This window comes from Carassius gibelio, chromosome A13, assembly GCF_023724105.1.
Source record: "Carassius gibelio isolate Cgi1373 ecotype wild population from Czech Republic chromosome A13, carGib1.2-hapl.c, whole genome shotgun sequence".
Lineage (NCBI taxonomy): Eukaryota > Metazoa > Chordata > Actinopteri > Cypriniformes > Cyprinidae > Carassius > Carassius gibelio.
In genome coordinates, this window is record NC_068383.1 from 7,879,339 (window position 1) to 7,907,171 (window position 27,833).

The window sequence follows — 27,833 nt, forward strand, 5'->3', positions numbered from 1 at the left end:
ACATGCTCGAATAAAGTTTTCTGAAATGATAAACCTCAAATTTCACTCTTTAACTTTTTTTTTTTAAATAAAATGATCATGATTTTATCTGCTTAATAATCAATTATACTTAGGCTGCCTTATTATCCAAAGTGTTGATATTTTTTAGAATGCACATTTGCTTGTTTTTAATATACCAATTAGGATTTACAAAAAATACAAAAATCCAATATTTGCATTGGTCTGAACAAAACGGCAGACAGGTTCAAGGAAAATAACTGCTGTCTGACAGCAGGTGGCACTAATGGAACAGTAAGTTTTATTAGCTACATCTTGTTCCTTGAATTCACCTGGAACCAGGATTAATTGTTTTTTGATCAAATATTATATAAGTATACTTTATTATATTTTTATATTTAGGGAAAGCTAGTGTTAGAACAGAAATTTATGTCCAGGATTCTAGCAATTTGGAGTAGATATATAATATAATATAATATTTAAAAGGTAATTTACCTATGTTAAGATCCATTATTGCTATTTTATTTATATTTTACCTTGACCAACTTCATCATGCAGTAGATCCCATAAATGTTTAATGCTTGCTTTTTGCAAAACTGGTTGAAATAAGCAAGTCCCTACCAGTATTTTTAAGTCCAAATGTCCTTTACTTGCAAGCACTGTCATAAAATACTTTAACTGTTCACTCCCAGCATAACGTAACGGTTCATTTATAAACAGCACTAGGTAGCTACTTTCACTAGTTGTCCTGTTATTCACTGGCCATCGAGTGTTCAAGAGCGCAGATGAGCCAGTCGCTGGTAAAGCCCGGGGTCACGTGACTTCCTGCGGCGAGAACTGCTGCTGCAGTTTCTTGTCGCGAGCGCTCGGTGCACGGTGTGGAAATTCCGACCCACAGCGGCATGAAGCTGCACGCTGACAGCGAATGCGAATCGCTGCGCCAACCGTGAACGGTAACCCGGCTCGATAGAGCAGCGGATTAACAGCCGTTTGCACGGGAAGGATTTAGACCCAGCGCGTTCCTGAGGGAGAAGTTTGCTCACTGTGTCGGTGTCGACTTGAGGTGCACGGGACACCAGCAGCGAGCATGGCGGAGAGAAGTGGCCGGTTAAGCTTCCCCGGGAGCGGGGCGCTAAACAGACCGGTGCCTATGAACCTATTCGCCACCTGGGAGATAGACGGCTCCTCTCCTAACTGCATCCCCAGGTGAGAGATGCGCTTGATCGGACACCCAGGTGGGCTGTTGGTGAGCAGGGGGGCAGGCAGGTGCACGGCGACAGGGAGTGGTGTGTGTCTGTGTTAGACAGAGGAAGGGTGTGTGATCTAGTTTGACTATAGTTGTGGTACACTGATCGAGCGCGTTTGATTGGACCACAGTGGCACAAATCCAGTGATGTCCTGAAGATTTAGTAACGCTTTTCTGTCATTCACCATTAAGTGTTAAAATGTGACCCGGTGGTTTTTGATCACTAGTCTTTTAGATATTATGATTATTATTAATATTGTTATCTATAATTATTATTAATAATAAATAATTTCCAGTCTGCTGAGCGCGAACCGGTTTTTTTGACAGTTCTGTTCTGCTGCCCGAAAACCCTTTGGCCTTTGTGACGTCAGGGTTGCGCTCTCGCGCCGCGCTCGGGTGAGGTGGCACTGGCACGCGGTTTGTTATGAATCGGTTTCTCCGGAGGGCTCGAGCTATCACCAACACGGACCGGTGTTGTGCAGAATAACCCAGTGGCTCTATTAGGTGCACTGCCACCGGAACATAACGTTCAGCACCAGCTGCTTCTCTTATTTGCTGTCATGAGTCATCAAAGTATCATATACATTTATTTGTTTATTGCTAAACACAAATTAAATCATAACAGAGAAGCTACTAATATAACAGGCCTGACTAAAACCTAATGTGTGCTGGCATGCAGGTTGTTTTTGTATCTGTCCCATATAATAGTTGTGATGAACTATGGGTGGTGTCCGCAAATGACCTTTAAAAGGCAGTTCGCCCATAAAAGAACATCCCGTCTTCATTTACACACCCTCATCACTTACAGGAGAAATTAGGAGCCCTGTAATGATCCTTTTTTTCACTGCAGTTGCAAAGAATGGAGCTTTCAAGCTTCAAAAGCTGTCATAAACTGGGCCCTAACGACCGCAAGTCTTCTGAAGCCAAGTGATCGTTCTGTGTGAGGAGCAGGTCAATGTGGAAGTCATGTTTCACTGAACAAATCATTCTTTTGAGTCTTGTCTTTTCAATGAATCAGGTAGTTCACAGAACCAGACTGAATGGTTTGTTCAGCATTTGGATTGATCAAGTTCTCGAGTTCTCCTCACTGACTAATTGATCCAGTCTAAAGGGAGAGGAGGATTTTATTTTTTTTGGGAAAAACAACTTCTCATACATGACTATAGATCTGAACAATTGTGTGGGAGTGCTGTGGATTACTTATAAATGTATTATTATGTTTTTTTAGTTTGGAGCTTCCCAGTAAAAAAATGTATCCCATTAAATATCTAGTAAAAAACTCTTTTTACATTAAAATGTATCACCATAATAATGCAGGTGGCAATAGAAAGCTACATGATGAATACTCCTCACAAATGTACATTTTCTGTTACACACACACAAAAAAAGTAATTCAGGTTTTTGTTAGAAATGACAGAATTTTTATTTTCTGGTGAAATATTCCTTTAAAACAACCTGAACTGGAACAAATGGTGAGATGGATGGGGAATAAAGAGAGAGAGAGAGATGTGCTTTATGAATTCTTGATCATACTAAAAGATTCAAAACTGTACCACAGACATGTATTCCCTCAGCCCCTTTTCTGTGTGAGGAGCAAGACTTTTGACCATAGAATTCTAACAGTTAATTATGTGTTAATTTAAAGGTCTGTTCTGTGCACATAATTGAAGCTGAGTGCAGAATCTAAGAGAAACAACTCATTATCACAGTGAGACACACTCATACGTCTCTGTCATAAAAAATGACATTAGCTTTAGTTTTTAATGAACTAATTAATGAGCCACAGCAGCTGGTCTTCTGAGCTTTTCTGGAGGATTTTCCCCTTGGGCTTCTCCTGCAGTGGGTGTGGCCTAGTTTGGAGATGCTGTCTGATTGGCTAGGCCTGGCATGGTGGGCGTGTCCCTATTGTAGGACTGGTTTTCTTATTTTTGGCTGAGAATGTTGAATATATTATCGGTCTCAGAGATGTTTTTTTTTTTTTTCGTTTTCTGGTGAAGATTTAATTCTTTGCAGTGTTGTTACTATCCTTCAGCCACATCTAAAATGGTGACCTCTGGAAATTGTGGGCTGAAATGCTTCAGAAGCAGCTGTTTTGATTGCAAGTTCAAGCTGTTTATCTCCTTTGATGTTTAATTGTGTCAGTGAATAAGAAGATGAATGAATTTGGGTTGAATGACAATCATCATCATCATTAAGATTTACACACTGCAAAATAGGTCACAACACATTGAGTTTGAAACCTGTGTGATTGTGTGTGTTATGATAGATTTAAAAATACTTAATGTTAGATCACTGTATCTGGCTTAATCCTCACATTCAATTAAGCTGTCAGAGCCGTCACATTCTGACTGGATGAGTCCCGCTGAAGTCAGTCAGAGACTATCAGAGTGTGAGGAAACAGAAAGTAACTCAACGCTACAAGGCATATAAGTGTCAACCATTAATAAAATAAATAAAGCAGAAAAGCTGATCCACTTCCATCATATTAGTCATTCCCTTTTTTAGTACAGCATGTGAATGTGAAGTGCTTTGAAATCTGTGAGTAATGTTTGTGTAATATGACGATTTGTGCTGTAACTGGATTGTTGAAAGCAGTCTTGTTATTGTTAACCGAAACTAAAACTTCACTACTTGGGGAAAAAAAGCTGAAACAATAGCTGAAATGTGAATATTAGATGAAGTTGAAGTGCTTAAATTGGTGCAGCTGAAATAGGTCTAAAAGTTAAAAGCAATATAGAAATATTTAAAAAAGCAACAATGAATAAAACCACATATCAAAATTACTTAGACTTAAACTAAAATTGAAATGAAAAGGGAACATTTATAAATATAATCTAATTCAAAATACTATTATAGGAAGGTTTGAGGTCATCTCTTGATAAATTAATCCGTTAATTGATTGTACTATTAAAACTTGCATTCAGCTTCCTCCAGAAAGTCTAGAAAGAGCGTCTACTAAAACTGCTGCCAAAATGGCTTGTTTCTGACATCAGAAACTAAATTTAACACATGGCTGGCCACATTTTCACATCAACAATGCCTGTTCAGTGTTGAGTGTGGCCTGTCTAGTCACATTGAAAGGAATGATACTGTTAGTCACCAGAAAACGTATTCACATTTAATTATAGCTAATATCAGTGGCAGATTTTCAGTATATCCTGAGCGTAAAATTACATTCATCAGCAGGAGCTTAAATATGAACGTATTGTTATATAGTGACACTGTGCTGCTGACTGTGTGCATGACCCCATTATGGTCCTTTGTATCTTCTCAAGTGGGCATCGTTTTCACTAAAACAATAGAAATCTCTCTCTCTCTCTCTGATTGAACAGGCTGTGCTAGGCTGTCATATTTGTGTGTGTTGGTGGAGTGTGTGCTGCGTTCTCTCACCCAGAGGGAAGAAACAGTCATGGCTTTGTCTTTAACACACCCACAGCCATTCTTACACACACACATACACACTCACACTGGCAGGAGCAGGGTAAATAGCCATATTGTTTATATGTTAAAGCGCTGTTTTGTTTTGGAGCGTTTTGTTGTGTTTGTTCTTGATTCGGGGGGGATAGCAGATGCTATTACTTTAAAGCTCTTTAATGGAGCAATGAATGACGGTGCAGCTCTTTTATAACACATGGTCTAGGTCTGTACATCAGTACCTATTACTCTTGATGTCCTTTTAACCTAGAGGACTAAAATTAGTCTATATGTTTAATTTTACTAGAATTTCTCAGTGCATATGGCAGGTAATGAAGGGACTACTTGCGTGCACACACACACACACACACACACACACACGCACACACACACACCAGTGCACAGCTATCTGCTTGCTCAGCACTTACAGTAGGAGGTCTAATTGTGTTATTTCTCATTCCTTCAGATTCCAGTCTGGTCAAGTATGAAGGTTTGTTAAAAAGGACAAGCAAACACACACACACACACACACACTCACACACACCCCTCCTACAGTCAGATTATAAAATTCTTTTGACTTTGTTCTGAATGTTTGCTGATGTAAACTTTCACACCTGCATCATAAAAAATAATGACACAGGGACTTCAAACCCAGTTCATCAGGTTATGTGAAAACTGCCTACAATGCCATGTTTGACACTTTTTTTTTTTAGCAGAGCTAGTGTCTGCATTTGTTAATTATTTGCATGTGGTCAAAAATAAAGTCAATAATCATGCTTTTGGTCTGAAGAGACATGCAGGTTTGGAACAGCATGAGGGTGAGTTATGGATGACAAAATTGATATTTTTGGGTGAACTGTTTCTTTAAAGTCATCTAGATCCTTCTTCATAAACCAAGTATTATTTTTTGTGCTGAAATAATTTTGATGGACTTATTTTAAACGCCGGTGATCAAAGTCTATAAGCAGTGCAGCTCTTTATAAAAACTGATCATCAACATCACCGTGAGGACAGAGATTCAGCCTGTAGGAGTCTGTACACCAAAGACAAAAATAGCTGGTTTGTGGACCATGACCATGCCCAGAAGCCCCGGTGTGAGCCAGCAGCAGTAGATCTTTAAAATTATGGTTATGGTCAAGAATGCAAAACAAGCCTGAACTTCCTGATCACATGTGCATGACCACACGGCAGTGGGGCACATTGGTTTTGTGTTTAAATAAAGCTGTGGCCAAATTGAATTCTCCATTCCTGGTCACTGCAGGTGCGTCTGTTTGTTGTGTAAAGACAGAAACTAACACCATGTTCAACCAAACACTGGATATGAAAGCAATGCACAATTGTGTGAATATTTTAAATGTACAAATAGAAAATATCAGTTCACAATTTATCAGTCCGCTGCACTGTTTTCTGTTCTGCATTTCAGAACTTAATTTATTTATCCCTTCTGTAAAGCTTGGGAATGTTGGTCTAAAGGACTCTAGATTGGATCACAATGGTTAACCAGTTATCCAGTAACTGTCTTGGCACCTAGTGAGGTCGACAATCTCATTTACATATTCAGATAGATGTCTTTAACTGTTGTGTCACAGCATTGTTTTTGATTGTCCTCAAGTAGACTTTTCTCAAAATGAACAAGTTATTTAAATTAATTCAAGTTTATTTGTATAGCACTTTTTGCGATACAAATCATTTCAAAGCAACTTTACCAAAAATTAAGTTTCTACGATATTTAGTAGTAACTTATCAGTGGTGACTGTCAGTTTATGTGCACATGGCAGAAATGTATGGAAAAATCTATTTAAAGACATAATCAAACAGACGATGAACACTAGCAATAATTATGTACTTGTAGCAATATTTGTTAGTTCTGTATGTTGTTTCAGGGTTGGCATCATCTCTTCTCAGGTGTTCTGGAGCCAGACTTAAGCTTGTGTAAATCCTAGTTACCATGGGATGTAAATCTCGGGTTTCAAAACAGAGAAACAAATAGAGACCTAATTAGCGTAGCTGCTGTTCCAACAAAGTAAAATTAATTGGTCTAACCCCAAACTTAAAGAATAATAACGCACATTTGATCAGATACAACTGCAGTCACAAATTATGAGATGCATTATTTGAATGCTTGGCCAAAGAGATGTGTTTTTAATCTAGATTTAAACAGAGAGAGTGTGTCTGAACCCCGAACATTATCAGGAAGGCTATTCAAGAGTTTAGGAGCCAAATGCAAAAAGGCTCTACCTACTTTAGTGGACTTTGCTATCCTAGGAACTACCAAAAGCGTTTTGTGACCTTAGGAAGCGTGATGGATTTTATATTGTGCATATTTCAAATATTTGACTAAACACTGATTTTAAAAAGTCATGTTTATTCACCAGTTCTGACCAGATCTGCCACAGATCATAAGTGTGCTTCTGCTGTCTTTTAATTGAATGTCACTTTGTTTGATTTAGATTTTCTCATTTCATGCAATTAAAATATTGCATCAAGTGCATCAAATACCTGTCACTGTATACACGTGTGTGTGTGTATATAGCATTTTTGATATTTTAAACAAAGACTCACATTGTGCTACAGGTGATGTTTCTACAGCAGGATCAGCAACAGCTAAATTCTTGTGTTTCTAATCAGCATTTTTATGTGTGTGTGTGTGTGAGAGAGAGAGATTCAGTGAGAAAGTAGGAAAATGTAGGTCACTTGATTTTACAAGGGAAGGAGATGCATGTGCATGTTGACTCAAATGTTTTCAGCATGTGTTAGTCTTTAACTGCAGTTTGCTGGAAGTCAACACTCTCATACACACATCTGTACCTAGTGAGCTTGAATGAAGCAAACCGAGTGTGTCCAGAGAAGTGTGTGCTTGTGCTCAGGTGAAACACAGAAGGATTGTTGCATCGGTTTATGATCTCATATCCATTAGGCTTAGGTTAACTCAATCTCTCCTGTCTGTCTGTCCAGGTTAAGAGGATCAGTGGTCGTTTGTTCTGTCTCTCTGTCATACACAGGTCAGGGACTCCTGTAATCTCACCAGGGTGAAATGAATTCAAATCTGCTGTGAGTGAATTACTGTTTTTATAGACCATATCTCTCTCTATCACAACTTTATTGCAGCTGTTGGGACAGATTACAGTGCAGGTTATCTCGACTCTCTGCTCCAGCTTTGACTGTCTTTGAAGTTCATAAACATAATTCAAAGTTTCCGATAAACGTATAATGTAGAAAATGTCAACTGTGTTTGTGGGTTTCTGTTTAAAAGCTGCACAGTTGATCCTGAATTAGCATTCAGTGGGATTCAAAAATCTTAAAACCACTAGTGCAAATGGTTCTATTTTGCATTTGTTTCTAATTTAATGCTATATTTTAGTTAAGTATATTATGAGCAGGAAATAACATTTCTAAGTATTTTACTTGCCCACATTTTATGTTTGTGATCTGTATGCTCTAGCGTGATTTGAGAATGATCCAAAGAATATCTTGTAATTCAACCTGAACAATAACATCTTGACTTTTTGTACAAATGAGTTCAGTGACACAAATCTGCTGAAATGTCCTTACTTATAAACTTGTGAATGTTTGATTAGGGTAATCTAATGTTTAGTTTCTTATTAATGTAATTTCAGTATTGTTTATTTTCAGGTTTACATTGGGAAAAAAATTGCCAGTTGGTGTCAGATGTTTGGACCTGTCTGCAAATAAACCCAACAGAAATTACTTTTTTGTTTGTGTTTACTAGTCACGTGCTTTTCGTACCAGCGATAATTTAAAATAACATAGGCTTACACATTGCTTAGTGTGAGTGTGTCTCTTCCATCATTTACTCTGAGTATTCAAGCCTTTGAAATTGAGCTAATTAGGACCAAACTGACCTTGTTAGAGTAGTGTGTGCATGTGTGTAAGAACCTGTGTGTGTGTTTAGCTTCTACAAGTAAATGTAGGTCAGCTCTCAGGGGTTTACTCGCTTTCAGGCACATGCAGAATATTTGGACCGTTTTTCTGATGAGATCACATACACACGAGTCTAACATGGACACTGGCCTTTAAAACACTCAGAAGACACTCATGAACTAAACCTATGTAATCCAAATGGTCCATGTGTGTTAGTTTTTATGCATTCTTTGCCAGTGTACTTCTAAATGTTTTAACGATTTGTAAAGTTCAAACTTCCAGTCTCCTCCAAAAAAATGGACTCCAGATATTGATGACTCATCCTGTACTACGAAAAAAACAGACAAAAAAAGCCTGGTGGGATACTCTCTATGTGTCAATTTCCCTCCCCCTCACACCATATATGGTTGTGCTGTAACTATTTATATAAAAACGTCAGTCAACATACCCACTTAAAATCACAATTCCATTTTTTTGTCATGTTATATTAATAAGTATTTGGTCTGGAAATGTGCTTAATTTTCAAAAAAATTCTTATGTAATTTCTTGTGTATTTCCAATGTGTAGGAAATTAATCAGTATAGAACCTACAACCTCACACACTCCCTCCATTTTTTCATTGGTCAAACATGGTGAATTTATTATAATTACTTTGTATTAGTTGATACTATTTAAAAAAAAATTATTTGCTTTTATTTTATACTTTCAGTTTTCATTTAAATTTTAGATTTAATTTAATTTAATTTAATTTTGTGCTTTTGTAATTTTTATTAGTTATTTTTTGTAATATTTCTATTTTGCTTTGATTTTTTATTTTATTTCGGTTTTAGAAATTGTAACATTTAGTAGTTTAGCACTTCAGCTTAAACATATTTTAGTTGTGAAGGCAACATTTAAATGTGTATGTTTTCCGAGTTTGTTTTTCATCTAATATTTTTTTTTTTTTTTTTTTTTTTTTAATTTTTGAAAAAAAATAATTTTGCCTTTAAATTGTGGTCATGGCATAAACTATAAGGCATTTCTGTGTATGTAATTGAAATCTTCTTCTGTAAATGTTGTCAGAGCTGCATGCTTCAGGTTTAAGGGTGTGAATCTACCCACAGTGTCTGTGGAAGTGTTATGAAATGTTGGTGTCAGCTCTTATGTGTACTAATGCATCAGCTAATCCCAGTGTTCTGTCTGGGCCCGTAACCTGAGCACAGCTTCACCCCTTAGCACTGCCCTTTCAGACTTACAGTTACAGTAGATGTTCGTGTAACTGGAGTCAGGAGTGAAGGAAGCTGAGGGTTTCTGATGAGAAACGAATCGGATTGATTTTGGACTAATTCCCTCTGTGCTTTCAGAGTCTCTGCAGCATCTGCTAGAGAGAAAAACACACACCGTGTCTGTAGGAGAGTGTGTGTAATGGAGCTGTGATTGAGTTTGGATCCAGCTGAGCGGAGTGAGACACTTTTATCTTCAACAGTCACCGTTCTTCTGTGAGCGTCTGTTCGATTTTCTTTTTTTTTAGGAATTTATGCATAGTTATTAGATGGGCTTGACTGACGTGAGTGTGTGTGCAGTTCGAGACGCAACACACACACCTCACAGTCTCACACCACACCATCTGAAATAATCTGACTTTGTACTAAAAAAACAGAACATACATTTGTGTGTGTGGCCATTGTTTCCTGTTTTGTTTGTTGGTGGTCTCAATGATTAACCTCTGACACAGCTTTCACTAATAGCAAATATTTTTATTTCATGTAATATAATAAATATAGAGTGTTACTGTTGACTTTTTTTTGAGTGTGTGTGATTAACTTAAAATATGGCAGTGTTTTAGTGGGCCAAACCAAAGTCAGATTTAACTACAAAATCAATATCTATATCAGTATACAAAACAAGTTTTAGAAATGACAATTAAATTACAAATAACTTATTAATTTAAATTCACTTTATTGTACTTTGATGTGAAGTCTTAATTCTTATTGCTATAATGCAGCAATTAAATATTTGAGGTCATCAGCTACAGCCACAGTTGAAAACCATTAAGTTTGTGTTTTTGTGGGTTGCAAAAATACTTTTTAGTCTGTGATAATGTGTGAATGTGCGAGAAAAATGTGTGAATGCAGTCTGCTCAAAACCGCTGTGTGTTCCTTTGTTGTGCTCAGAGTTAGCATGCTAATCGCTCGGGGAAGAAGAATGGCTTTTGTTTGTGTGTGTGTGTCTTGAAGTGAGAATAGTGTGTGAACAATACCAGCCTTTAGATCACTCTCTCGCTCTCGCTACTCTTTGTCCTCATCGTACCTGGTATGTGATTTGAATATATAAAGTGTTTCTTTTTAATATTCTATTAGGTGAACGCACGTGGGTCTGATTCCATTGGCTTCTCTCTCTGTTCAGGCAGCTCTCTGGTCCCTTGATCACTTCCCACTGCGACATTCCTGACAATACTGACTCATCTCTGCTCTGACTCTCTTCTGCATGACTGACGTTATCTCATTCTCTCTCTGTGACAGGGTTCTTTCCATCCACAGTCAGTGTGTAAAGGGACATTTCACCCCAAAAATGAAAATTCTGTCATTTACTCGATCTCATTGTTGTTCCAAATCAGAAGACGACAAAAGCAAATGAGGATGTTCGCAGTCTTTTTCAAACAATTAATGGAATCAAATGGAATTGTCTCGCAATTTGAATATGCGCATAAATTTGCCCCGCCTGCATTATTCAATTTCAGAGCTTTGCCTAAAGGGAAGATTGTCAGAAAATAATGACTTAATACCCTTTTTTGATCTACTAATTTAATTCTGGAAATGTTTGGCTCTATGATGCAAACATGGGAGTTTTGATTCTTTAAAGTGCATTATCACTGTCTGTGTTAAAGGATGGATGTCTGTCAGCACAGTGCTGATGTTTACTGCTGTATCAGAGCAGAGGTGCGTTTTTATTATGCTTTATGCTTAACTTTGATTTTTGGCTCATTTGAACAGTTCCTTCTGCCTAAAATGACAGGTACTCCATGGAACTTTTTGTAAACAGTTTTGTATTGAAGTTTCCAGGAGACTAAAATCCCTGAACCTCACTTTTTCAGCCCCATGAATTCCAGCTGTTTTCTGTTCCAGCTGAAAGCTGCTATGGGCCTGTTTTCAGCAGACCTGAATCAGATTGCGCTGTAGAATGTTTCCCAGCACAGTATTAGAGCAGTAGCTGTTCTTAGGAAGATTTTCTTTGGAAATTGAAGGTTTGTACAGTGCCTTACTAATTAGAAACTCAGGATTTAGAAAACAAGATTATCAACTCACATCCTGTTACAGGAGCAAACATACAGATCACATTCCCAATCATTTACTGATAAACAACAACTGAGCGCCTGTCTATTCCTGTCTGGATATCCAGCTGTAAAGTGAACAGATAGTTCACCCAAAAATGTCCTTTACTTAGTAGCATTGTGCCCTAAACAATGGCACGTAAGATGTCACTTGTTCCACATGCTCATTACAAAGATGCCTCCTCAGCATTAGCCAGACGTTGTGTATAATCACATCATTTTGAAAGTAATGCTGTTGCTTCTGTCTGTAGGTTGTGTAGTCTGACTTTGAAGAAGCTGGTGGTGATGAAGGAACTCGACAAGGAGCTGATTTCGGTCGTCATTGCAGTCAAGATTCAGGTTAGCCATCAGCTTCATGAAGTGTATGTCGTTTTTTGAATTCCAGTAAGTCTAGATTTTTGTTGCAACGAAGAACACTACAATTACATTTAAGACAATAAACGAAATATTCCAAGAGGGTTACAATACATGAGATTCTGAAATGAATGAAAAAAGTATTATATTATCAAGTATTATTCCACTGAAGAATCTCACAAGCAATTACTTTTTCCTCAGATAATTCAAATAATTATATCAACATCTTTCATGAAAATAAAAATAAGTATTTTATTTAAACACTTGCATTTATAAATAAATATTTTTGTATTGTACGGGATGGTAATAAAATAATTGTATAATTAATATAAAAAGTGTCTCTTTATAAAAAAAAGTCTCCTTTTGGCAAAATTTGAATTTTCAATAAACATAATGACTAATTAAGAGGATAATAATGTCTTTAGAGTAATAATAGGAGGTGCAGCATGTGTGTAAATAAAGTGAGTGTTTGCTTGTAGGGCTCCAAGAGAATCCTGCGCTCCCATGAGATAGTGCTGCCCCCTGCTGGGGGGGTGGAGACTGATCTCGCTCTCACATTCTCACTACAGGTAAAGATATCCCCAAAACACACATTTTCGAATTGTTCAATCATAAATGGCTATTAAAACAATGGCTTCGAATCAAAAGATGGTGAACTGACTAGTTATCTACTGCTTACATAGCCTGACAAAGAACCTCTTAAGTGATTGATTTGGAACACTCTGTGTCACTCATTGCAATGCACTAATGGATTGTTTTTTTTTTGCATATATACAAGTATACATGCTGAGCTGCCTTGAAATTAAAAACCGAAGCTATTATAGAAACAGTCTTTGCTTTGGGAGTGTGTCTGCAAATGCTCCCTGTGTAGGCAGCTTACTAGGTTTTGAAACAGAGCCAATATTACTTTTAAGACATCATCATTTCAGTGTGCTCTGAATAATTCTAGAGTTTTATTATGAAACTGAATCTGATGTTTTCTTCTCTCTCTCTCTCTCTCCTGTGTGTGCATGCTTTAATACGAGTAGTACCCTCATTTTCTGAAACGCGAGGGAAATAAGTTGCAAATCCTGCTTCAGCGGAGGAAGAGGTACAAAAACCGAACAATTTTGGGTTACAAGACTTTGGCTGCTGGTTCTATAGACATGGCAGAGGTATTTCAGATTCTTCAGTGAGGTTAATGGAGACTTTTGAAGCAAACAGATGCTCAGATGCTGATTTGTTTGTGTGTGTAGGTGATGCAGCATCCTGCAGAAGGTGGGCAGGTCTTGGCTCTTTGCAGTAATCAGAAGGAGTTTCTGGGTAAAGTTGCGGAGATTTGGATCTATTCCTTGTCCAGTCAGCCTATAGACCACGAGGAGGCAGCCATTCTGGGACAGAAAATCAAATGTTCTGGTAAAAAAAAAGAAAAATCATTCATACATACTCATCTATTTTTAATTAGTCTATGACATGTCTCTGGCAATAACAAATTGTGTTCTCTATGTGTGATGTGAAGTGGTGTTTTGTTTCTATATTGTGTATTTTAGTGTGACTGTTGTTTTCGGCACCTTATCAGATTTCGGCACGAGTTGCTGTGCACGTGTGTTTATTAATAAAATGAACTTAATTTCTTATATAAAGTTTATTAATGATTATTCAAAATATATAGTTTATTCTGTTTCAGATGAGACATGCAGATTCTCTTTTATAATACCAAACTCCTCATTTAAATTATGGACTATCTAACCAACTTTCTAGAGGTTCCTCCTTTATGATTATTAGCAGGTATTCTTCCTCCTTTAAAATTTAGAATATTCCGAATATTTTTTTCACAACAGATTTTAAAAGAATTTATCATTTTTTCATTCTATATATTATAACAGAGATTCCCACATTTTTGTCGAACGAACCACTTTTGACCTGTTTACTTGAAGTGTGCTTTTAGATTTTAAATTAATATTTCAATAACAACACAGTCACACATTCATGGTTCTCTAATGCTGGTTAATGGTCACATGACATGCAGGTAAACAAATAAAATATAACTTTTTAAAATTTTTAATAAGTGTTTCTTATCATATTAGATTATCTTTTTTTTGTTTATTTCCTTTTTAATTTTTAGCATTTCATCACCTCATGAACCCCTCAGAACCTCAGTTTGGGAAACAAATTTTTAGTTAACGAATGCATATATATATATATATATATATATATATATATATATTGTCCATTTATGAGTTGTCATAAATGCATTATTATCATATTAGCATTATTTAAAAATCATTATTCGTTTATCATATCAGCCAAAACTTCAATATCAGAACATCACTAGCTGTAGCACTGTATTGAACAATCAGTATTCAGGACCTGTCCTTTTTATAATATTGTTTATTTGACTTGGTAGATAATTACTCTGAAGAAGAGTATGAAAGCTTCTCATCGGAGCAGGAAGCCAGTGATGACGCAGCACAAGGACAGGTGATTACATACACACGTACAAACAAAGCAACCTCTTTTCCCTCTTTTTCTGCTGACTCGTCTATGTACATGCTCCACAGGATCTCGAGGATGACGAGTACGAGATAAGGAAATCAAAAAAGCAAAGGAGGTCAATAGTCCGGACGGCGTCGATCACCAGGGTAAGACTGTCAGAGAACAATGAGAATTTCCTCAGATGTCATTGTGTAGTAAACAGGCTTAATATGAGTGTGTATGTCTGTGTGTGCGCTTCTCTTTCTCCATTAGCAGCAGAACTTTAAGCAGCGCGTGGTGGCGTTGCTCAAACGCTTCAGAGTTTCTGATGAGGTGGGTATAGAGTGCATTTGTTCTTAAGCGAGGTGTAGTGTTTAAATACGAGATAGTCAGGTTGTGCTGGTTGACTTGTGCTGTGAACTAATATGTTTTGGAACAAATCCATGTTTGTGTGCAGACTTGTACCAAATGTATTTTAGATTTACTACTAAGACCTCTCACCTCTGACATGATATTATAAAGTCAAGCCAAGCCATCTTTATACTGTAGTGCTTAATAAAATACAGACTATTTCAAAGCAGCTTCATAGTCATAAAAAGGAAAATAACTCAATTGATGATGCAAACTTCATGAAAATAACTGTTACTGTTCTGTCAGGATTTTGATTCTTATTATGGAGGATCTGAAACCGGACGGAAGGTTTTCACAAATGTTTTATTAAAGGAAGCTATTTAGCAGTTAGAACCATTAGTAGGGTTCCATTTAGAATCGAATACTAGCTTACTAAATATTGCCCAGTGTATAAACTGTAAACTGACTAATATTTCAAAAACAGTAGTATGAAAAATAGTATAGCCATTAATGAATGAAACGTATCAAACTGTAGTACAGTGCTACATTGTTGTCACATGACCTCCTAATGTTGCATGTTTAATTTAATAAAGTGGTGTCACTCTCTAAAATATGTAAATAAAAAACACTATTATGTAATATAAGTTTTTTTAAGGTGTTGTTATTGTTAATTATACCATATGGTTTCTGTTAATCAAAATAAAGCTGAAATAAAATAAAATTTATATGTTGGATGAAGAACTTTTGAAATGTTGCCTAGGTAGCTAACTAAAATAAAATGAGTTTAAGGACTGAAATTAATAAAATTAAAACTTAAATAAAAATAAATTCTGAAAATAAATCTAAGGAAATAAAAATATATTATAAAATATAGCAAATATAAATATTTTTAACTAATAAAAATGACACAAAATGACAAAATGACTACAAAATGTACAATTAAAATTAAACTGCAAAAAAAATCTGAATATGACTTCAGTAAATAACACTGGTGTGAAAATGTCCAATCCAATAATAAATCAAGAGAAAGATACATTTGAAGAAGTTTATTTTATATAGCATATTTAATACACAATGGTAATTCAAAATGTTTTAGATATTATTGAATATTATTGTTATTACAGTAAATTGAAAATAGTAAAATAGTATACACAGTACATACTGGAACAATATTGTAGTATGCACTTGTCAACATAGTCAAAAACAACTTTATCTTAGACTTTTTGCATTTTACCATTTGTAAATGTCTAAATTATTTACAGGGTTAGCAAGCTCTTTAAAATAGATTGTTGGAATTTGATTTGAGATATTACATCCTCATTATCTAATATAAGTATTTAGTTTCTAACATCTAATAAAGTAGCAGAAATGACATCAGCAGCAGCTTATTAAAATCTATTAAGAAGCTGGATTCACACTGAACATTGATGGTTGCAAAACAAAGTCCTTGATTGATTTCCTCTCTCATTAATAATATTCAGGAACATCACGTTGTGCTTTGGGATCGATTTCTCTGCAGCTGAGTCTGAGCATTTTCTGTTTCATCAGACAATCCCTCACTCTACTGCCCAGCACATTCCTGCAGTTCAAATGAGGAATAAATCATGTTTAAATGTTTGTAGGTATTGGACTCGGAGCAGGACCCAGCCGAGCCTCCTCCAGAAGTAGAGGAAGATCTGGATCTGGAGAGTTTAGAGTTCGAGAATCCCAGTGACAGTGGCCCGGATCTGGATGATGACGAAAGTGTTCTCAGCACCCCAAAACCCAAACTCAAGTAAGCTGAGAGAGAGTTTGTTCATTAGTGTTTATTTAGTGCCTATATTAATGTTGAGATGTGTGCTATTTCCTCAGATCAGCACTTGTGTGTTTACATTTTGTGCCTGTGTTTGGTTTAGGCCATATTTCGAAGGAGTTTCTCTGTCCAGCTCTCAGACAGAAATTGGCAGCATTCACAGTGTCAGGAGTCAGAGAGAGCCGCCCAGTCCAGTAAGAACATGTTCATGTGCACACGTAACATACACTTAAACTGACTTGAGATAAAGCAAATTACTCTAACCTAATACTAACCCTTTCCAAATATATATGTGCCATTCAAACGTTTGGGGTCAGTAAGATTTATTCATTTATTTTTACTTTTATTCAGCAAGAACACATTCAATTGATCAAAATATTTATGATGTTACAAAATATTTATATTTCAAATAATTGCTGTTCTACTGAATGTTAAATTCTTTAAAGTTCCCTAAAATAATGCTCAAAAATATCAAGCAGCACAGGAGTTTTCAACACTGATGATTATAAGAAATATTTCTTAATCATAAAAATCAGCATATTAGAATGATTTCTGAAGAATCATATGACACTGAAGACTGGAGTAATGACCGCTGAAAATTCAGCTAAGTAATAATTATAATTATTAATTTATTAGAATATAAATCAAAGTAATAAATTAATTTATTTTTAGCTAAGTAATAATTTACTTCTAAAATATGAAAATATAAATTATTTTCAATTGTAATAGTATTTTACAGTACTGTTTTTATTGCATATATGATCAAATAAATTCAGATTTGAGCATTAGAGAGTTCTTCAGAAAGATAAAAACGTACTGAGCCCAAACTTTTTAATGATGATATATAGACAAAATTTTGATGATGATGAGGAAGTATGAGCTTGGTTAGAAACACAAACACTTCAGTTTAATCAATCCTCAGCTAACTCTCTACCTCTCTCTCACTTTCTCTGTTCAGATGGATCCTGATAAAATAAGGGCTGTAGGTGGAAAGTTTCAGATGGATAATGAATCTGATAATGTTTCAATGGTACGTCCTTCAGCACTGTAAGATATTGACTGGTGTTTGTTTAGAGATGAGCTCTGGCTGACACTAAAGCTGAATCACAGCTAATGACTCGTCCACACTGAATCAGCATGTGGTGTGAGGTGATGGCAGCAGTGAAAAATAATGTCATTTTGTAAACGTGTCCAAACTCGGATTTGATAAAATATCAATTTTCTGTCAATTTAACATATTTAACCTTTACAATTTGTCTTGTTATTTGACATATTATATTAATTATATATATATCCATACAAATAGGCTGTAAAGAGGTTTAAAGAGGCTGTATATAGCATAACGTGTTTTTGAAGTTTTATTACGCGTGGTTTTTTTTTTGTTTTTTTAGGGTCATCCTGAGGTTGTGACCCCTACCACAGAACTTGAGATGATGGACAACCTGGACTCTTTCATGGAGAGGTTGCCTCCTATAGGGCGGATGACCAAAACCGAGTCACTTATCATTCCTTCAAACCGGTGAGGATACATAAAACCCTTTAGCATTGGTTAGATGAAACAAGTATTACAGATCTTACTTGTTGTTTTTTTTTTTTTTTTGGTCCATTCTGTTTAGTGTTTATGTTTAAAAAAAAAAAAAAAAAAAAAGTTCAGCAATGTGTACAACTTCTCTCTTCATCTGAAGGGTGGAGCCAAAGTTGGCAGGGCGACGGGGGCGGAGCACATCACTTAAAGAAAGGCAGCCCAGTCGACCGCCCAACCAGAGGGCCAACAGTCTGGACAATGAGTGCTCGCTTGACACCCGCTGCCACCTACAGGTCAACAAGAACCTGGCTGCACACAAATATAGTCCAGTTACTAAAGAGAAGCAGCAGTTTTTACTTCAATTTGAACTAATTTTGGTCTCTATTTGGTCTTGGTCTGGTTAGATTCCACGCAAAACGGTTTATGATCAGCTGAACCACATCCTGGTATCAGACAGCCATCTTCCCGACAGCATCATCCTTATTAACACCTCAGACTGGCAGGGCCAGGTATGATTGACAGCTGCCAACACAATATGGCAGGTTCTGTGATGGCACATATTGAGAATTTTTAGCTGTAGATTTTGGCCGGTGATGTAAAGCTTACAAATTGGTATAATTTTGTGTGTTTTATTTTTTTATTTGTAATGGAAAAATTATAATAGTTATTTTTGCTATGAATATTACAAAAACACAAAAAATACATTTTCACTCCCTTTGAAAGGTTTGGGGCTGGTCATTATTAAACAAAAAGTGTTGTCCTTTATACTCATCAAGGCTGAAAAAATACAAAAGTAATTTAATATTTAAAACTTTTTACTGTCATGAATTTGAATGCATCCTTACAGGATAAAAGTATTAATTTATTTTCAAATAAATCATACTGACCCCAAACTTTTGAATGTTGGTGTATATTTTAATAACACTATATATATATATATATATGTATGTATGTATGTATGTATGTATGTATGTATGTATGTATGTATGTATGTATGTATGTATGTATGTATGTATGTAACCCTTTTCCTGTCTTTTTGTCTCAGTATGTATCTGAGGTTTTACAGAATCACGGTCTTCCTGTTGTTTGTACCTGCACCATGGCTGACATACAGGCTGCACTCAGCACCATCATCTCTCGCATTCAGAGATTGTGAGTCACTTGAAGCAAATAGACACTTCATTTGAAGTCCATCTGCCATTTGGTTTCCGGTTTTTCCAGGATAGTGACACTATGTACTTGTTCCTCTTTTTCTCTTTCTCTGTAGTTGTAACAGTAACTCAGTCACACCGTCCCCAGTGCGGATCGGAGTAGCAGGAGCTCAGCATTACCTGTCTGTTGTTTTGCGTTTATTTGTGGATCACCTGACACACAAAACCCCCGACTGGCTCGGATACCTGCGATTCCTTATCATCCCGCTTGGTAAGTGCAGAGGTCTGTGAAACAAATGAGCCAATAAAACACTACGAGAAGAGCTAAAAAGCATGTGTATGTGTAGGGTTTCATCCAGTGGCTAAATATCTGGCCAGTATAGACTACAGATATAACAGCCTGTTCCAGGACACAGCGTGGAGAGATCTTTTTCACAAACCAGAAGCACCGACCTCAGGTAACTGTCTCTGAGATACTCATTCTCTCTCCATTCTATCCACCTCCTAAAAAATTTTTGTAAACTAAATCAGTAGCTAATCGTATTTTCAGTGGAACACAATCATTTGACTTTAAACCATGATCAGCTGTGCTCATTTTCATCAGCTCAGCAAGAAAAGTGCATTTCATTTCAGTCCTTGTATGTGCAACTGAAGCTAACATCAACTATTGGATGCAAATCACTGTCAAAAGATCTCCAGGGTAAAGGCACAAGCCAGTAGATGGATACAAGGCTCAATGCATAGAAGCACAGTGAAGTATATTATTAAGAAGAAGGTAAAATACAGGAAGTAAATACAGCTGGATAAAACAAAAACTGTGTCCATCTTTAGGCTGCAAAGCAACAAAATTTGATTATTATTGATTATTTTCTATACCCAATGCAAATGCACACACACACATACATTTGTAAAAATGTATACAAAAAATGTAAAACATTTTCTTTTTTGTCTGTCAACTTTCAGCAGTTCAGGACAGTCCAGATGTGGTTTCCAGGGTAACACAGTATATGTTGGGAGCGAATGGAGCTCTTCAGCTGCCCATAGCAGAGGCCATGCTTACCTATAAGCAGAAAAGGTGATATACACACATGCACAGAGCAGCCCAGATCTACATTTTTTTTCAGAGGAGGCAACATAAATGTCGTGTGCAGAACACACTAAATTTGAAACATCAGTGTAATTTTAACATGGTACCAGTTCATAATAAAACATATTCAACGATTATGAGTGTGAGACAATTGTATTTGCCTAAATACAATTAAAAGAATATCATTATTCTGTAGATAAAAAAAGTGGTTTTGAATATGTGTTATTAGAGGCTGGGTTCGTTTTCAGATGCTCTGAAGATGCAGATAGTTGGTTTTCTGCTCAAACACACTTGATTCACTTTGTTTGCTTATCCAGATATTTGCATCTTTTTTTCATGAGCATCCTCCTCCTTGAAGTCATGTTTGGACAGAAAGCATGTGAATGTCACTGTTTATCATCTCTGTCTGTAAATAACATTCTTTATTTTTTCTTTTCCTTGCCCTCTCTGAAGGAAAAAGAGCTTTCATTTTGATTTTGCAGTAAGGTATTGTGGTCTTCCTGTCTGTGCTGATGCCATAGCTTATCAGATACATATCACCTTCAGTCTCTTACTTCCTCTTGCTCGCTCACTCATCTCTGTTTTATCAAGGGGAGTTAAACTGAGGGAGAGCAGAGATTCTGTTAAACTCTGCAGATTCTGTCCACACCTTAAGGTTTATGCTCTATGTGGTGGGGCTTCCTTTACTTTCTCCCTTTTATTTCTCTAAAAGTGCTCCATCTCCTCAACCTTCTGATGACTTTGGAATTAGCCGTGTAATTGTATAATAAAAGCTGCAGCGTGGAAAGAGCCTGAAGGTTTTATTGGATCTCTTGCTGCAGTGGGATATAAATGTTACCTCCATCATCCTCTGCACACCTGCGATGTCCTTCAGCGGAGCACATAATGTGCCAGAGAATTGTCAGTTTAAGGTTCTTATAACATTCAAAACCTAAATGTCTGTCAATGACCCAGGAAAAAAAAGAAGCTTTTTTTACTAATGTATATATTTACATATTTATAAATACATAAAATACTGTATATATACATATATTATTGTAATGTATATCTGAAAACTGTGACATATAATGTCTGTGAATGTAAATTTCTCGGTTCCACAAAATATTTTTCAATTTGAATAGCAAAATCAAGGATGGAAATTATTTCAAATTATTCCATTTTCATGAAAAGGTGAACAGACCTTATGATGGAGGTAAAATGATTTCTTAATTTTCTGTCTTGGCTTCATTTTCATTTTTCTTTCCTTTTAATGATCTCTCTCTCTCATCAGAGTAAACTGCCTAAACTACACACACACACACCCACAGTCTTGTTTTTCCAAGCAGGTGCTTGAAGTATTGCTGCTGATATTGGCTGATTTCTCAGTTATTGGTTTCACCAGTGTCTCTTTATTCTCTGGTGTGCAGAGCAATAGACCATCTGTTATGCCTTACACTGAGAGCATCTTATATTTCTGCTCAAATGCACTCTGTGAACTCCCTCTATTTGGGCTTGTTCGGTGTTGATTTTGGGGTGGTTCATTGGCACAGATTATTTATTCTTTCTGTTCTCTTATAAGTTGTTTTGTGTTTTGCTCTTCTAGTGATCAGAGATGGTTTAACAAACAAAGAGATTCGTAAAAATAAGTAAATAAATAAAGCATTATACAGTATGTATATATAAATTAAAATAATGCTTTTCCTCCAAAACCTATTTTATGCTGAGCACAGTGGCGATTTTATAGAGTAATTTTATTGTTTGTGAGTATATTGTAAAAGTTAGCATAACCATTTTAACATTATAATATTGTTGCTAGATCTATGATCTCTGCATTAGACCATCTTTGGTTCAAGTTGCCTGAATCTAAGCCTTGATTGGCTGAGAATGTGTCTTTATTTCTTTCTTTTATTTCTTCTTAAAACTTATTTTAGTTTTCTTTTTCTAGTAGTGGGAGGGGCAGTGGCATAACAGCAGCAAGTTGATAAAAATTATGCATGCATCACTTGCTTTATGGCATTTGTCTCAGACACGCTATATTGAATGACACCAAATAGTCAGTTGTGTTTAACTGATGGTTGGGAGAGCTGGAAGTGAGAGGCGCAAAGAGTGGACAAATCAGACAGTGGGATTGATCAGTCTTAGAAGCCTTTTCTCTTCAGAGATCAAAATGTTTCTCTAACCTTAAGGTTTTTTAATTGATATACAATAGTTGCTGAAAGATACTATGGATGTGGTTTAGCATGCATGTGGGAAAGTTGCTCATTCATTTCTACTCATTCATTTCTGAAATATCTGAAAGATTAACTTTTTATGAAGGAAGATATGTATTGCAGCCACATATTCAGATGTCAGATTACACATCTCTCATCATATTGCTGCTGAATTGCTTGTATTCAGCCTTTTTTTCTACTTTTCAAATGTCTTGTTTGTTTTACTTAATGTAATGTGTAAAACGCCATACACATATTTATACATATATTTAGAGTACACACATTTAGAATGTTTTTTCTAAATTAGTTAGATCAGTTTAATATTTCCCCATAGAAAGGAATGGGTAACTACCAGGATTTGTTTTAGCTCGAGGAATCCTTTTTGCCCACTGTATCAATAATTTGATTAATTTAATGAGGTAAATTTAGTCCGTAAACCATGTGTTCAAAGTCCTGTCTCTTTTTTTCCTTCCACAGTCCTGATGAAGACTCATGTCAAAAATTCATTCCTTTTATTGGGGTACGTGTCCATTTGCAATCATGCTTTTATCATTTGAAATGTTTGAAATGTATTTAATGTTTTTATAGTGTATTTGTTTCCAACCTGTCTGCAGGTGGTGAAAGTGGGGATTGTTGAACAAGCTTCTGCCACATCTGGTTAGTTACACTGTGAATTATATTATATATTAAATATGGCTGTCAGTTGAAAATTTTAACACATATAAAATGCCCTTAACTTATATAATAATAATTAGAAAAAACTCATTTGAAATGAAATGGTTTATTGAACCTTTAGAAAAAAATTCTTTTTGTTGAGTATAAATCAGGAAAACACACATTAGTATGACTCCGAAGCCCAGACTGAGCAAAAGTATGAACTTTATTGCAGTTACTGGTATAAGGCCATAAGTAAGTTTGTAATGCAAATCAGTGAGATCTTTAAAACATTATAGCAGCTTACTTACAGTACATGAAATTAGTATACATAGCGGTTGTCAATCTATATTTCGCAATAATGTCTTTGTGAGATTTATATTTAAATGCTTAGGTTTATGATCAAAGATCTTTAGTTTTTCAAAAATAATGCAATGCAATACACAGTTGATTGAGAGACAAACATATGGTCCTCAATTTATCATGATTTAAAAAATAATAATAATAATAATTCTAACAGCCCTTATGTTGAAATACTACCAATTGTAACCCTAAACTACTATTTTTATAAATAAATGTTATATTTAAGGTGGTTCATGAATGATTTGTGCATGTGATTTGTAGGCGATTCAGATGACGCTGCTCCGGTGGGATCTTCTCTTCTCTCATCTACTCCTCCTGCACAGATCTCCCCATTACTGAAAGAAGCATCTCCAACGCCTCCTTCCTCTCCCTCTGTACACATGTCCAGGTACAAACACACACAGCGCTAGGTGTCTGAGATCTCTTAAAAGGGTCATATGATGCTGCTAAAAAGAACATTATTTTGTGTATTTGCTTTAATGCAATGTGTTTATGCCGTTTAAATGAAAAAAACCCACATTATTTTCCATATAATGCACATTATTGTTTCTCCTCTATGCCCCGCCTTCTGAAACGAGTAGATTTTTACAAGGCTCATTGCTCTGAAAAGTGAGGTGTGCTCTGATTGGCCAGCTATCCAGTGTGTAGTGATTGGCCGAATGCCTCAAGCATGTGACAAAAAATGTTACGCCCGTCTCTCAGGCCAGCAGCACGAGACTCAGTCCAGCTGCTCTGCTCGTGCACATCCCATCATTGGTTCGCTTTTAGCAGTTCAGTCAGTGTACTGTTAGTAGTAACTAAATACATTTATTTTGCGACAGAGGGAGTGTCAGGTCCGTTTATAAACCAAATAATTTAAGTAATTTGTGGATTAGTGTGTACTATAGACAAACCTTTTCAAACGATTCAGTTTGATTTGGTGAACTGGTTCATCCAGTTCACTAAGAAGATCCTGTTAAACAGAAAGATTTGTTCACGATCCGTACATCACTAGACGAGACAAAACCAATAAAACCCATTACAAACAAGGCATTTGTTGCATCCAGTTGGGAATGACTTATACTGTCTTTTCACGTGTTGCGTATCACACTGCGTAAACATAAAACCATGCCTGCATTTGTAATCTGAGAAACAACTAACAAGCCTATTCTACACTGCTCAAAACTCACTTTTGAATCATCATTGTCAAATAATTTAAATATAAATAATGTACTTCCAGGCTGTGAGTCAGAAGCGCCTGAACTGCCCAACTTTATAGAAACCGCTGTTGTGCCACAGATGCACTGTAGGCTACTCTCACAGAAAACAGTCCTCATCCTCCATAAAATGCGCAGCACACATCTGAATATTTGGGTTGGACTGTTCTGGAACAGTGTTGAAATACAACTTAACCACGGATTTCTAGTTGTGCCCCCTTTTGAAAGAACAAACATATTTTTTTCTCTTTTGAAACTACCAAAAGTAGTTTTGCTTTCACAACGAAACACACAGTGACTCGAAGACATGGCAGCGGCGGCAACAGAGTGATTCAAAGTTATGCCTTCTTTCTTTGTGTGACCATTTGGGGGCGGCATGTTTAAACGAGGCATTTTAGGGGGGTGTGGACGAGTCTTAACTTTGATAAAGAATATCTCTTTGGATTTGAGACTTTAGTCTTTGCAACTTTATAGATCATCTTTATGCACCAAAAGCTTGTAACACTCCAGAATTTAAATCACATCATATGACCCCTTTGATCTTCTGTTTTCTCACCTTGTCTATGTGGCTGCAGTACTCCTGGAGGAGGTCAGGGGGAGCTTATGGGTCTTCAGGTTGATTACTGGATTGCTCCATCAGAGAGGAAGAAAGAAGTGGAGAAGAGAGACTCCAAAAACACGCTTAAGGGCACCTTCCGTTCACTGCAGGTTAGCCGCCTCCCACTGGGCGGAGCAGAGACGACACATCAGCCAACCATGTCCATGACTGTTGTCACCAAAGAGAAGAATAAGAAGGGTAAGACACTGGAACACAATACTTGCACAGTGCCAATGTAACCGTCACAGGAACACATTCAGTTTATAAAATGTATTGTGTTATTGAATAAGCATCAAACACTCTCTCTGTCTCTGTTTTCAGTGATGTTTCTGCCTAAAAAGACCAAGGATAAGGAGGCAGAGTCTAAGAGTCAGGTGATCGAGGGAATAAGTCGACTCATTTGCACAGCCAAACACCAGCAGACCATGCTGAAAGGTGATCAGCCAATCCGAATTCATCAAAGTAATCACTACAGCTTACAATACAATCAATAAACTATGCTTATCGGGGTCATAATTAATACTTTAAAGGAATTAATACTTTTATTCAGAATTAATGCTTTTATTTATTGATCATGAGTGACAGTAAAGACTTCAAACAAATGCTGCTCCTTTGAACTGTTTGTTCATCAAAGAATCCTGAAAAAATTGATCATGGTTTCCACAAAAATATTGAGCAGCACAACAGTTTTCAACATTGATAATTATAAGAAATGTTTTTTTGAGCAACAAATCAGCACATTCAAATGATTTCTAAAGGATCATGTGACTCTGAAGACTGGCGTAATGATGCTGAAAATTCAGCTTTGCCATTACTGGAATTAATTACATTTTAAAATGTATTAAAATAGAAGACAGTTATTTTATATTGCAATAATATTTCACAATATTACAGTTTTACTGTAGTTTTTGAAAGTCTCTTATGCTCATCAAAGCTGCATGTATTTGATCAGAAATATTTAAAAAAACAAACCAACCTAAAACTTTTGAACCGTGCTAAATGTTATACATAGACCTCTTTATAATTTAGCTATAGATAATGTATCATTTATTTTTTTTGGAATTCATGAAACATGGCTAAAGACTGCCATTGTTGGTTTTGTGTTTCCTCCCTACAGTGTTGATAGATGGAGTGGAATGGAACGATGTGAAGTTTTTCCAGCTTGCAGCTCAGTGGTCATCTCATGTCAAACACTTCCCGCTTGCCATCTTTGGATCCTCCAAAGGGCCTCACTGAACCACAGCCTCACATCTCCACTCCTCTTCGCAACGGCTGCCTTTACACTCAGAGCTGCCTGATGGTTTTATTTAAAATCTCTGCTTTCTCACGGTTTGTCTGTTATTTTTTGTTGACATTTGATTGTTCTTTTATGAAGACTTGATGCAGTCTTGGCTACAGGGCATATTTTTTTTGGACTGCGTATGTTAAAACCCTCCAGTGTTTATAGTGAAATGACTAGTGAACTGAATCTTTTAAACTGATCTAACTCCGTAACTAGTGAGTTTTCAGGTAGTTCTGTGCCATTCTGCAAAGCGGTGTCCACACATTTTAGCAGCCAGCACACTTGTGGGAGAACAAACCAGCAAAATGGGAGAAAGGAACTGCTTTTGTTTTATTAAAAGGAAAAAATCTGGTTTGGATTTTCCAGATGGTTTGGCTTTATCCTGAAGATGCCGGAAGCGTTTTCTCCATCTCTCTCGCTCTATAACCTCAGCGAGGTCAGAGAGTTTCTCGAAGGTTAATTGTGTGTTTGTGTTGCAGTTTCCACCTTGTCGTATGTGGTTACTTTATTTACTTTGTAGGTTTGTTTGTAGTATATGTGTGTGTGAATGTATTCACTGAAGGTACTAAACGCTAAAGCACTTTTAAAACATTACTAGATTGGGTTTTTGTTATAATGCTTTCTGTGGTGCACAGCGCTGTTCACTACAGCTAAAAACTGCTGCAAAGCTTTGTGGGAAATTTGGAGACAATGAGTGTCTGTGTCTACGTTAGACGGACCGTGTCAAACCTGTGTGCTGCACTCTTTAAACACTTCTTTTGTTGTTGTTGATGTAATCGTTTCTTAAAATGAAATTTGCATTCTGTTTTGTTTGTTGGCTTGTTTGAGAATGTTTTCTTGTGAGATGTCCAGTTTCCCTAAAATGCTGTATTGGATTTAGAATAATGTGCCTAAAACATGGAGAATTTTTAGGGCAGTGATTCTCAAGAACCCGTCCAGATCATACTTCACCCCAAAATCAAAAGAAAGTACCATTTTGTTATAAGGG

The 27,833-nt window shown here is 36.3% G+C and overlaps 1 protein-coding gene across 10 annotated transcripts; it reads left to right on the top strand.

The window, feature by feature from the left end:
- The first annotated feature begins 767 nt into the window (after positions 1–767).
- LOC128026020 (phosphofurin acidic cluster sorting protein 2-like) lies at positions 768–27,650 on the top strand. 10 transcript variants are annotated; one of them, XM_052612712.1, is made up of 25 exons: positions 768–1,203; positions 12,101–12,188; positions 12,683–12,772; positions 13,232–13,357; positions 13,439–13,598; positions 14,590–14,663; positions 14,744–14,824; positions 14,931–14,990; positions 16,631–16,782; positions 16,904–16,994; positions 17,759–17,830; positions 18,192–18,319; positions 18,486–18,618; positions 18,730–18,834; positions 19,371–19,477; positions 19,593–19,747; positions 19,824–19,934; positions 20,440–20,551; positions 21,017–21,049; positions 23,230–23,272; positions 23,367–23,409; positions 24,031–24,157; positions 25,541–25,761; positions 25,885–26,025; positions 26,681–27,650. In XM_052612712.1, the coding sequence occupies exons 1-25, from the start codon at positions 1,085–1,087 to the stop codon at positions 26,797–26,799; spliced, it is 2,691 nt and encodes an 896-aa protein (XP_052468672.1). In that variant the 5' UTR covers positions 768–1,084; the 3' UTR covers positions 26,800–27,650. The 10 variants fall into 10 exon arrangements, with proteins under 10 accessions (XP_052468672.1, XP_052468675.1, XP_052468673.1 ...); XM_052612715.1 differs by having other exon boundaries at positions 25,885–25,998; XM_052612713.1 differs by having other exon boundaries at positions 20,443–20,551.
- Positions 27,651–27,833: the final 183 nt, after the last annotated feature.